Below are 13,131 nucleotides of genomic sequence, written 5' to 3'. Positions count from 1 at the left end.
AACATAATGTAAATTACTATTTTTAAGGAGTCATGCTAAATGACTCATCCTATCTTATGGATAGGATAGTTACCTCAATTTGCTTCTGGTAATTATGTTTTTTGCTTCTTCAAATGATACACCAATCATAGATTCCTTGTTTATTGAGATGAGCTGATCTCCTGGCTTCAGACGTCCATCCTAACAAAAACATAAACTAATGAGGAATGCTTTAAAAAATACTAAATGATGTAATTAAAGCATTGTTCCAGCAAAGAATGTTTAAAAGAATGAGTAAAATCAACTTGAGACAAAGAAGTTCAGTAGCAAAAGTTTTGATTAAAGCCTTGTTTGGCACTCAACACAAATGAAATTGGACAGTACGGTATTCCTTGAGAAAGTGTGGCTCCTAGGGAATCCTGAACATCTGCAACCAGAGCCTGAGCACTAGGAAGAGAGGTCTATTTAAACAATCCGGAACTCTGAAACAGATACAGCTCTGACACTGTGATGAAATATGCCAAATCCTAGCATATTTCAGATTACAAGGCCCATTCACTTTATTTCCCAACCATTTCTGCATCTTTCATACTTGTTCCACAGTAAGAATTTTTTAAAAATCAGTGAAGGATCTTAATTATATCAATCTTACCTCTACCTCAGCTCATGATCTATTTCATCTTTTAAAAAAAAATGTTTTTTTATGGAATTAACATCATTGTTTCCATTACAGAAGTGCAGAATAACCACCTGCTCAGATCTGCTTTCCCTTCTGAATCAGTTCAAGCTTGCTGTGTAAATAGCTTAAGTCCTGCGAATGATGACCACCTTTAATTATCTAGCACTGTCTTTGCTAAACCAGGCTGTGCCTATAAGTAGCCTGAATAAAAAACAGCCAATCAATTGCAGGTTTCGCTATCTTCATCTGTCTTTTATCACCTTGAATTAAACTAGAAAAGGATGAGCTCTCTTCATTTTCAGTTCCTAAGATACTTCACTATCATCTGTACAAAGCAGAAATTCCTGTATAGGGAATATATAGTACTGTAACTAGGGAAGATGCTTATATGGTTAAAAAACTGGATTGTCACCTGATGTTATTTACAGAAATTCAAGAAAATATTTTACTTCAAAGTTTTAGCTACTAAAATATATGTTAGATAATTGATCTTCGAACTGCATTACATATAATAAATGGTGATCCCTGATTAACTTACTACCAAGTAACCATGTTACTTTATTTTAAAAAAAAATCTATGATCTCTTTCACAAAATGCTAAATACATAGGAAAACAAATATCTTTATAAAAAATTTTATGAGAAAATTTTTTCTCAAATATTATGTAAAAGATAATACAATCTGAATACATAATGACTCTAGATCTTTCTGAAATATAAACATCACTTTAAAATTAAGCTAAGGAAGATATTTGGATTTAAAATATATTAAATCTGAAAATTAATTTGGATCTTATAAAAATGTGTTTAAATATAACTAGTAATGTCAGAGAATATAATAAACAGCTGCTATATTCATGTTATTTTTTCCATCTATTTGATAAACATTGGAAATAACAAAATGGTAATGCTACAAGAGATTAAGCAATATTATAAAAGTATTCAGATATGTAGCCTATATGTTCAAAGGGCTTATCCTATAAGATATTGTAAACTGTCTGTGTCTACCTTTTATTATTGAGTTAGTTATGGTTACAAATGTACTTAAATAAGCTATACTCAGACTACGCTTAAATACATACATGCATTAGCTTGCAATCTAACATTTAGACTGTGGAAGTCACTTGCTCAAGGTTGAGGTAAAATGGTAAAATCTAGTAAATAAAATCTAAAGAACAATAAACAAAATTAGGGAATATTAATTTGGGGGAGAAGAGAGGAGGAAATATGATTGGGGAAAGTAAACAGAAAGCTTCAATTATACTTATATTTTCTACTGAATAAAATGTTCAGTGGTGAACTCTAAATTATACCTGTTCATTTTATTATTATGCTTCATAAATTAGATACATGTGCCAATATCATTTTTGTGTCAAATATTATATAAAAGAAAATCCTCCCAACATAAAAAGCAAATTCATGACATTTACCTCAATAATGTGACAAACTAGATGAATTATATTTTGCTTCTATTTTCTAAAACTGGTAGGAAGTAAGGAATTAGTAGAAAATTTAAAAAATTCCTGTGGCTCAGTACTTAAAGTCTCCATGCTATTAAGCTATCAGCAGCCACTGTAGCAAGAGTTCCACCCTAGCCAGGGAGTTGACCCACATGGCACAGCAGAACTCTCTTGTCTCACCCACTGCTCCCCTCAGCAATTTATTTCAGTAGGTCTGCCTGGTCTGTTCCCCCACTCTGTCTCTGGTGAATGTTCTCACCACTCACATCTCTGGCCTACACCCCAGTTCTTATATGCATAAATAAATAAAATAAATCTTATTTTTAAAAAAGAAAATTTTAAAAATTCCTTAGTAGAGATTGGGAATTATAAAGGTGACTGGAGTGTGTGTGTGTGTGTGTGTGTGTGTGTGTGTGTGTGTGTGTGTGTGTGTGTGTAGGTAAGTGCATGCATACAGCGGTGGGGGAATGATGTTACTATGAATCTAAGGGAGAGTGGAGCTCTATCAGCAGGGCTAAATGCAGAAATTTTAAATGCAATTTGTAAACAAACTATCATTGTTAAATCAAGATGATATAAAAATCAATGAGATCTGCAAAATAATTCCTCACTGGAATCAGTGTAATAAAGTAGTTTGAATGACTAAAATTTAATAACTACATTCTGAATTGTGCCCTAAATTATTATTTAATTTATTATTATTATTATTATTACTAAGTACGGAAAAATAAAGTCCTGCTTCGCTGGAGCAAAGGACAGGACTAGGTTAGTAGACAGTAAATATTGTTATTTTGCTTCAATCTAAACATTATTAGTATAAATGATTTCTTCTTTTTATTAAATTTCCTTGAAAGGGAAAATTCTACAACCTTGACACTAAGTCAGATGGCAATTCAACTGTTTTTTATTTGGGTAAAAGTCTTCAGTCCAGAAGCACTGGACCTAAATGGTCAACCAGACCCAAATGGCAACCAGAGACCTGAATTTTAATCTGAGCTCTACAACTTGCTAATTGTTACATCTTAATAAAAAGTGAATGATAAGGGTAGGGGGTGGAAATGTTCTCCTGAAGGCAATTTAACATAGTTTATATTAAAAGCATTTTCCAGCAGGAAATTGGAAAAGAGGAAGAATACTGCCTTCTAACTGTGGCTATTTATATATTGTTTTCTATAAAAAATATTCACAGCAGTATTTTTTAATTCTTTATCTCTTAGAATAAGATCTTCACAGATCATGTGAATTTCTGAACCTGTTTTAAAGTCAGAACCTGCAAACTAAAACAAAGCTATTTCTGTAGAAGTCTGGCATTCAACACCAGTGAATTCTGCGCCAGCTGGGTTAATGTATATGTGAAGATACTAACTCCAGGGCTATGCTAGGGCCCTTCTGCACTGTCTAGATTCTGACTCAGCAGTCACTGAGGAAAACTCTACAGCATGGCTGGCGACTTGCCAACACTTGCACAGCCCAATGTCAGAGTCTGAATTCTTTCACACTGACATTTATAAAGATGTTGAAGTAATAATGTATTCCTGACCATTTGTACACTTGTGAAAAACTACCAGCACTGTTCAGTTTAGATTAGACTTCTAAACAGCATTTTGGTACGATATTACCAGAAGTGATTTATACAGCCTGACTTTGATTTAACTAATTAGTTACTTCTAAATCCTAAGGAATATGCTTCTGCAAGTCTTCAGATACCCTTCCCATACTTTCTTTCATAAACTATCAATTGGCAGTATCCTTCTTTTACTAACAATTATGATGATTTTAGGAAAGTTGTTTAATGTCTCCAAGACTCCATTTTTTAGGATGTAAAGTCGGAATACTTACATCAAACAAAGTCATTACAATTTAAAAAAATCCTATCACATTGTAGTTATTAACTAGAGGTACATTTAATCAGAATCCCATATCTATATAGGTACTTTTCACACTGATTGCCAATTCATTACTCCTCAAATTAAGAATGCTGAAAGGCTGCTCACTGGTAGGAAAAGTCAAAATTACTTAACTTTACAGACTAGCACAACTAGCTAGCTACAGATGCTTTTTCCTCACTTCATCATCCACCTCCCTTTCTCAGCATATAAATTCGTTATTCTATTCTTAGAAAATGTTCTCCAAAGCAGCCAGTCTTTCAAAGCTTAATGCTTTTACACATACTAATCCTGTCTAGTATGCCACCACCAACCTGCCACTTTTCTATCTGATAAACTCTCACTTAAACTTCACAGCCAAATTCAAATATTATCTCTGCCTGAGTGTTCCCCCACTCCCTAAATCTCCTTGATCTTTCCTTTCTTTTTGCTACAAAAGCACTTTCACTTACCTATAATGTTGCACTTTCTTTCTTTACATTTTTTTTTTCTCCTAGCAGAACATATTAACTCAGTAACTCCAAGCTAGCATTACTATCCTTTCACGTGGCCAGAACCAAGTCCTTTCATGGTTGCGTCCCTCAGCATACTGCCAGGAGACAAGCCCATAATAAATAAAGCTCAAAAAGAGTCTAAGGAAATTAAGGTGGTTCTGACAGGAGTAATAATCATATACAGCAGAAAAGAAAAGCTACAAAGTGAATCCTCTTTGATTGCTACACCTTTAACTCTCACCAAAGGGCCCGGTGTCTTTACTATTGTTAAAAAGCGTTGACTCTAGTCCAGTGCTTAGCATATCCTGAAAACAGACTTCCTCCGAAAGTTAAATATGTCCTACTTCAATTCTTGGTGAACAATAACTAACCATTAGCATCTATAGCTATATAATCTCTTACCTTAGGGTTTAACCTTTACTTTGATCTCTTTACCTTAGGGTTTAACCAAGAAAAGTTTCAGACTAAGATTTTAATGATCATAATTACCTACCTATCATTATTACCTGCTTATCCATAAGCATCCCTACACACACAGCTAATTAAATAGACATTTGTTCTGTAAGTGTATGTATGTTTACCTATATAATTTGCATGTGTCTTAGAATTAGCTAAAAGAAATATATCAGATTTAAAGAGAAGTTATTGATTCCTGCCTGTTTTCCTTACATTTATAGAAAAACAAAGAAATAAAAATGTTTGAAAAGTTTTGAAATGTTAAGAATATGACACAAGGCTTCCCCTTCCTTGATAAGGAGCCAAGATGGTGTCAGTGGAGTAGGAAATAGGTAGATGAGTAATTCTTAGAAATGTGACAGAATAACTGAGGAATTGATCATTTACAGCTATTGACTGAGCAATTAGTGTTTGTAAGGAAGCACAGTGGGGGAAATTACTGTGGATAAAATCAGAATCCTTGTACTTCACACACAAACTGTCTTGAGGTTCAGATAGAGTTGATAAGGCAATCATACAGTGATGAATGATTACAAATGAGATGGATGAGATGAAGGAAAGGAACAGGATCTAGGAATACCTATAGGAAAAAAATCTGGCCTAGATTGTTGGGGAGATGTGGGAAGTGAGGGGAGAGAAAGAACACATTCCTTAAGAAGCAGCCTTTGAGTTGACATCTGGAAATAAGGGGAAAGTGTGGTGGGGTTTGTCCCCAGTCAAAGGTAATTATGAGAAAGAACTTCCAGGAACTGAAAGAATGTCACTACCGATGAAGGCCAGAGAAGTCTTGCAAGCAACTCAGTGTAATTATGACAGGTTGAGAAGGAAATCAGCATGATGCTTAAGAAAAGACAAAACTATTGTAAGATCTGATAAAAAATATTAGCTTAAGCTATGGTAATGGCAGTAGAAATCCAGAAGACCAGACTATATGTTAATGAACTGGAAAAGGGTGTTAAGGAAAGGAGAAGTAGGACACTGTTAGGTTTTCTGACTGTGCAATGGAAAGAAACAATGCAAGAGGCACTATCTGGGAAAATATGGCAAAGAGGATGTGGTGCCATTTCACTATGTGGCCCAAACATGCCGTGTTTGTGATGTCTTTAAGAGATCCAAGTAGAAGTGTTTATCAGGCAATTAAACATGTGGGTATGAAATTCAAAGGAGTGTCTAGTCCACAAAAAGCCTATGATTGAATGGTGAGGACCCCATGCTGATGGAAGACTGGCTGGAGGGGGGGAAGGAGGCTTGGATTTCTCCTATTCTCTGAACTAAATATCTAGCATAAATGTTCGAAATCTATAGGCTGCCTCTAGCTCTAATACTGAGAGAATCTTCATTTCTACTTCAACTAAATTAAAAAAAAATGTTCATGATGTTCCAAACTTGAGCTCTGAATATGTTTTTCAAAAAAATATGTTATTTTGGTTACTGAACCAGTACTGTATTTTGTATCTGTCGGGAGGAAAACATGTGTGTGGGGGGTGTAAAGGGAGAAGGAAAAGAGATATCAGGTGGGGGCCACTGTAAACCATATGAAGTTTGTGAATATAAATGGAATATCGTCATCTATAAGCTTGAGAATACCATTATTATTATTATTTCTGAATATTATTATTTCTGAATCATGATGTTAAAATCACATGCAATACATGAAAGAGCTCAGTTCAGCAACTTAATCAAGATAATCTTATGAACCTGTGCTTCTAATTCAGTGAATATAGCTACTATGCAGAAATTTTATATGGATTAGAAATTTGTGATGATGACGTACAGTATTTAATACACAAAAATTACCATGACTATTAATTTTAAAATATTTTAAAATAAAATTTTACCTCATTGTAGCTTAAATACAAGTGCATGTAATGCTCCATTATAAGGAAGTATACAAAAATAAATGAAAGCATAGCAAAGTTATTCTCCTCTGGGTACACCTTTCATATTTTGCCTGTTGTAAATTATCAAGTATAGTCAAAAAAAATTAATAACTCTATACTGCCCTCTAGTGGTACACAAAGAACATAGTTCATTATAGGATTTTGCTTTTTAAAGCCCTTTCAAAGACAGATATCTAAGAAATCCAGCAAGAGAAAACATGTAGTGTGGACATAATTCCTCAGTCTTCTATCAGTGAGCCATGGAAAGGAGTCACTCAGCCCCACCACTACCAACTTACTACTTGAACTAAAATACCTCTTAGAAATCTAAAAGCACAAACTGATGCTTATCTTAAAAGCAAATGTCTATCACTTATTACAGCCCTTGGTCTATTTATTACACTTTATCAAGTGTAGTGTTAGAAAAACTTTAGCTATACTGAATATACAACATACATACTCTCACTGTCCCATACCTACACAACCCCTTAAACTGTTAAGACTAAAGTTTTGTAGTACTAACCATCTCAATTCTTACAAGAAAAAATTCATTTTCTGTGTGCTTAGATATGGCCTTATTTGGCTAATAATTTAAATTTATCAAAAATTTTTATCATTAAAATAGCCTTATTACTTGGTAAGGGGCTCTGGAAATGCTTCATTATTTCAATAAGACTGAAACAATTGAAATCACTTCTATCCTTTTGGAAGTTACTGATGAACTATATGCTGAATAGATAAACTGCTTGCTGTACAAGTGTTTAACATGGGTGGGGCTAAGCATGACACCATTTAACTAAAACAATTATAAGAATAGTAAGAAGAAATTTATTAAGGGGATCTTTTCTCATGTTATGTAGCTTGATACAAAATGCATTACTAAATCCTTTATATCTTACCTATCCAAAAATGGAAGCAATTTTCAACAAAAGTATAGAGTCATTGGTGAAACAAAAATAGCAATTTAATCCATGAGAAATGAAAATTCAAATATAGCAACCATTTCATTAAATAAAATTTTGGTTAGTATTGAGTTTCAACTTTGGGTGTGAACTACTTAGAAAGCTTAAGGTTCCCCTGATAGTCAGTCAGTGGGCATTTCTTTCTGATTTCTGGTTCATAACACATTTTTGTTCTAAATGCAGCACTGACTTAACACCTGAATTCCAGAATCACTAAGATGGCAAATTCACACCAATAGAGGTTGAAAGGATCAAAGGGACATAGGGGATGGTGGTGGGGAAAAACAAAACAAAACAAAGAAGGAAATGGAAACAGCATGTGACAAAGGAGAATTATGAAAGAAATTTACTTGATAGCCTGTCTTCTATTGGGCACAGAAATGTTTATATAGCTTAACATGTTTCCTTTTTCCTTCTATCAACAAGTATAGAGTATGTACTCTGCTATAGTACATATACATGCTAGTCACACTTTCAATCAACCTCAGGCTGCTTAACATGTACAATAAAAAAAAGAATAGATTCTATTCATTGAGTTTTTGTTGGTTTTGCTTTGCATTTAAAAGGTTCTAAATGAATATAGTTCACATTTAGGCTATCTAACTTAAATGTCAGGGCAGTGAATAGGTAACATATCTTCAATTATGTCTTTCAACCAGACTTAGGGTAAGAGTTGAACACATTAAATGATGAAAATGTATAGCTTTTAATTAGAGCCTGAAATCTATTTTCATATATTTATTTCATATTCATTTGGTAAGTTAATGCTCTTTGAAGGGAAAGATCTAATTTCTTTTATATCTCTCACTAAGAAAAGGTCTCAGCTAACATTCAGTTAATAGTAAAAATTTATGATGAAGTAGGAAAATAAATCTTATCACTAGAAGTTTTGGTTTTTTGGGTGAAGGGTTATTTTTGTTTTCGTCTTACCTTGTAACAGTCTCCTCCAGGAACAATTTCTTGAATATATACCAGGGGACCTTCATTCCTGTTAATTCCTCCCAGGATCTTCAGACCAAGGCCTGTTTCCTTAGTAACTGTAATCATCTGAAATGTAGGATCCCTAAAATAAATTAGCATGCCAAGGTTAGCCTAGAGATCTGTATCTACCTTTTCTTTGAACTACTTGTTTAATTAAATGCTTAGAAGCAGACAACTCAAAATACTCAGTTCATACTGTCATCAACTACATTTCAAAAAGTATGGTGATTCAAAGCAGTCAAATGAATTTTTTTACCTTTATTTGTTATTTTTCTATAAAACTAAAACAAAAGAATTTAAGGTTTTATATAAAGTTATGTTTTAGGAGTAGAACAAAGAAAAAGTATTTTAAGAATCTCTTTAAATATATCTAAAGATTTATTAAAGGTGATGGAAAAGATTTGCTTTAGCTTATTTTTAAATTACACAGAATGATTCCCAAACTAGTATTTAATGAATTAGGTGTGCATGTAAAAGACATGTTTCTGTCCATTTAAAGCAAAATAAATATGAGCTCTATTTGAATCTAAAAACAAAGTTTTCATGCTTAATCAAAGAATATTTTAATTTAATGTAGAAAGAGTATTTTCCTGGTACAAAGCATTTGCTCTGGCTGTAATTTCTACCAGACAAAAGAAATAAAAGGTCAACAGAATTCTGCAAACAGTACACCATCTCAAGTTGCATTTATGACTGATCTGGTCAGGGTAGAAGTGATAAAAGAGAACTTAAATCAAGTTTGAAATAAAGTTTAGGAAGCTCTGCTTACTTAAGACGTACTAGGTACCATGCTAGGTAATATACATACATTATTCAATTTAATACTTGTAAAATCTGTGATACCATTCATCACCCTCATTTTCCTCTCAAAAAAAAAAAAACCAAACCTGAAAAGGTTATAAAGAACAATAAGAAAATCTGCCTTATTCCAGAAGTGAAATGTGATCTGAGATTTGCTTTTCAAACAGATTAGAGCTGTTGTTGAATACAGGTCAAATAGCTATTTTCAAACACGTCAAACAGCTAAAGGTGCTATTTTAAAAAGTTGTCTCATATCGACATATAATTGTAGATTTCAGGAAAAGCTTTCTCAGTTTTGCCATAAAATTCTAACTATATCTTAAAGAAACTACTATTCAAAAGTTAAATCATTTAATAAAAAGAATGAAGAAAATTAAATTTAAAAAATCCTTATAAAATATCCTGATTTTTAATACTTTGTTTCCTATATAGAAGGCCTTTAGGTTTGAATTATATCGGTTTTACTTCTAGTGACAGAAGGCCTATCTTGTTACTACTAGTGTAAGGGTCAATTAGCAAGGGAAAGAAATGCAGAAAAGACAGTAAACATTTCACTGTCATGGATTCAGAATATCAACCCATTCTTGATAGGCTGTCAGACTCTAAGTCCATATAAGAATGAAGCCTAGATATGTGACAGATGAAGGGAAGGGAACACTAATTAGCAATTCTTTTCAGTAACCTCTTAATCTCTCTAAATGTGAGTTTCCTTCAATACCGACAGACATAATCTCCATTATTGTGGATTCTTCTTTTACTAATCCAGAGTAAGTCTTATTAACATAGCTGTGTATTTACTTACTAGGATCTTATTTTAAAATTTCCTTGCTGTTAAGAACTTATATGAACCAATTACTTAACTTCTGGGTATTTATTTAAAGAATACAAAAACACTAATTTGTGCTTACTGATTTATGTTTACCACAGCACTATTTACAATAACACCTGAGAGCCACAGATAGAGAATAGAGAAAGAAGACATGGAATATGTACATAATGGAATACTTCTCAATAATAAAAAAGAACAAAATCTTGCAATGTGACAACATGGATGGACATTGAGTATATTACACTAAGTAAAATAAGTTGGTTGAAGAAAGACAAATACCACACGATTTTACTCATCTGAGGAATATGAAAACAAAAACAAACAAGACAAATTCACAGGGAACAGATTGGTGATTATTAGAGGGGAAGAGAATTAGGTAAAAAGTGTAAAAGGGTCAGTTACATGGGGATGGATGTAAACTAGATTTTTAGTAGTGTATACGTTGTACTATATACAGATGTCAAACAATAAAGTTATTTACTTGAAACTTACTTATACAATGTTTAAAACCATGCTATCTCAACTTAAAAACAATAATTTACATTAACACCTAAATCTTGCCACTCAAAATAATTGCTCAACTATAAAGAGAACTAAAGATTGGCAGAAATACCATTATTCACCTATCAGATCAACATAAATTTAAAACTTGGACAATATATTCTGATGATAAGGCTATAGGAAAAGAGGTACTTTTGTATGTTGTTGGTGGGAATGCAAATAGTATAACCTCTAAAAAGGGCATATGGTAATCTCTAAACTTAGTCCCTGATTCCAGCAATTCCATTTCTAGGAATCTATCCCCAACGTATTCAGACAAAAAATATGCAATGATTTGTATGCTAAGTTATTCACTTTGGCACAATCAGTATTTACCAAAAATCTCAAAACAATTCAAATGTCCATCAAAAAGACTGACTGAATAAGCTATAGTACATACACGTTAGCATACTACACTATGCAGTTATAGCAAGGTAAAAGGAAGATCTTTATACCATTATGGAATAAGTCGAAGTTGGCCTAGGGATTGAGACTCAGCACTACCACTAAAATAACCTGAGTTTGATCCCCACCAGGGAGCTGACCACATGACCAAGCAAGATCTCTCCTGTCTTATTTGCTGATCCCTTCAGCAGTGTATTTCAGTAGATCTGCTGTCTCTGGTTGAATCTTCTCCACCGGACAGCACTCCCCACCCCCTCTGTGCTTCCCTGCACCTCTGGCTTACACCTCAGCTATCGTATGCATAGATAATTAACCTTTAAAAGAAAAAAAAAATGGTTAAGAAAGTATATATAACATTATTCCTTGCTTTGTGAAGAAAGTGGAGCCTGCGTCTTTAGCAACAGCTTTCCTCAGATGTATGTATAATTCCCATGGAGTTGATTTTGCTTTAAGTGGCTGGAAAAAACATTTCTGCTGCCCCTGAGAGTAAAGCTATCCAGCCCCAAGGCACAGAGTTCTGTGTACATACACACAGCTGGATCTGGCTGTGGCTCTTAGAGACAGATGCTTTCCAGTTCTCCCAGGAGCACAAGGCCCCAGGGAGGCACCCTGCATTTACTGGCCTGACCTCCTTCTCCAGGGAAGACCAGTGAACCTGAGCCCAAGCGGTTGCCGTAAACTTGTTTTCCATATAAACAAAGGTAGAAGAATATTTAATGTACAGAAGAAACTGGTACACAATACATAACTTTGAGAAAAATATGTAATTATTAGTGTTTACATATGTATATCTAAAATGCATGCATATTTATACATATGTACACATACACACACATATATATATATTTGCTTATAGAAAAAGCTCTAAAAAGGAGCAAAGAAAAAAAATTACTACCTACAAGACAAATGAAGGCAGAGTGAAAGAGAGGAGTGAAAGCAAGTCTGCTGAATAAAACATTTGTGAGCTACATATTTTCAAACGGTCACCCACCCCTGTTTTCATTGCCTTGAAATGTGACTTAAAAAGTAAGTCTGCATCTGTACCCCTTGAATTTGAACTTTGCTTTCTGTAATGCCTCTTATAACAGTACAAGCAAATGTGAGGGTAACAAATACATGAAAATATTTGTGCTTGTTACTGGGAACCATTCTGCCACCATGTGGAAAAGTTTGTGCTTGTTTCCTGGATGATGAGGCCAGCGCTGAAAAAGATCTCAGCCATCCAGGCTTCCCAGTGGAGGCCCCATAGCTGGTGAATGAGACTACCCTATGCAGTCTGGTGCAAACCTGAAGAACTGCTCAGCAACCCACAGAACCATGTGAAAGAAAAAAATGATTATTTAAGATAATCTGTGGTGGTTTATTACTTAACAAAAGCTAACCTTACTTTTATGTACTTTTTATACTGGAATTGTAAAACATTTTAGATATTCAAAAATATCAGATCAAATGTTTAAAAATCAATCTCAATCAGTAATTATAGAGAGTGTGGAATTTATCTCACACATTAATTTATATTGAGAGGTATTTTTCTGGAAAGGTAATTATTGATCAAATTTCTCATTATTTCTATTTAAGACCAGTACATAAAATTTTCAATGAAAAGTTCTTTTATGGACTATGTATTTCAAACCAGGAAAGTTCAGAACATAACTAAATTTCATTAAAAAATTACCTTTCAGAACTCTCCTGCACTGCTGGTGGGAATGCAAACTAGTACAACCACTATGGAAAACTGTCTGGAGGTTCCTCAAGCTGCTAAACATGGAGCTTCCCTACG

General features: G+C 33.7%; 1 protein-coding gene across 1 annotated transcript in view; it reads right to left on the bottom strand.

Annotated features, from left to right (window-relative positions):
* Positions 1–13,131, bottom strand: part of STXBP4 (syntaxin binding protein 4) — a 125,913-nt gene that overhangs the window by 104,686 nt on the left and 8,096 nt on the right. The window contains exons 4-5 of the mRNA XM_004684393.2: positions 8,726–8,858; positions 74–180 (exon numbers count right to left, since the gene is read on the bottom strand). Coding sequence (XP_004684450.1) covers positions 74–180; positions 8,726–8,858 — 240 coding nt within the window. The remainder of the gene's footprint in view (positions 1–73; positions 181–8,725; positions 8,859–13,131) is intronic.

This window comes from Condylura cristata, unplaced genomic scaffold (assembly GCF_000260355.1).
Source record: "Condylura cristata isolate star-nosed mole 26May11 unplaced genomic scaffold, ConCri1.0 scaffold00017, whole genome shotgun sequence".
NCBI classification, from domain to species: domain Eukaryota; kingdom Metazoa; phylum Chordata; class Mammalia; order Eulipotyphla; family Talpidae; genus Condylura; species Condylura cristata.
This window is presented reverse-complemented; position numbering and strand designations above follow the sequence as displayed.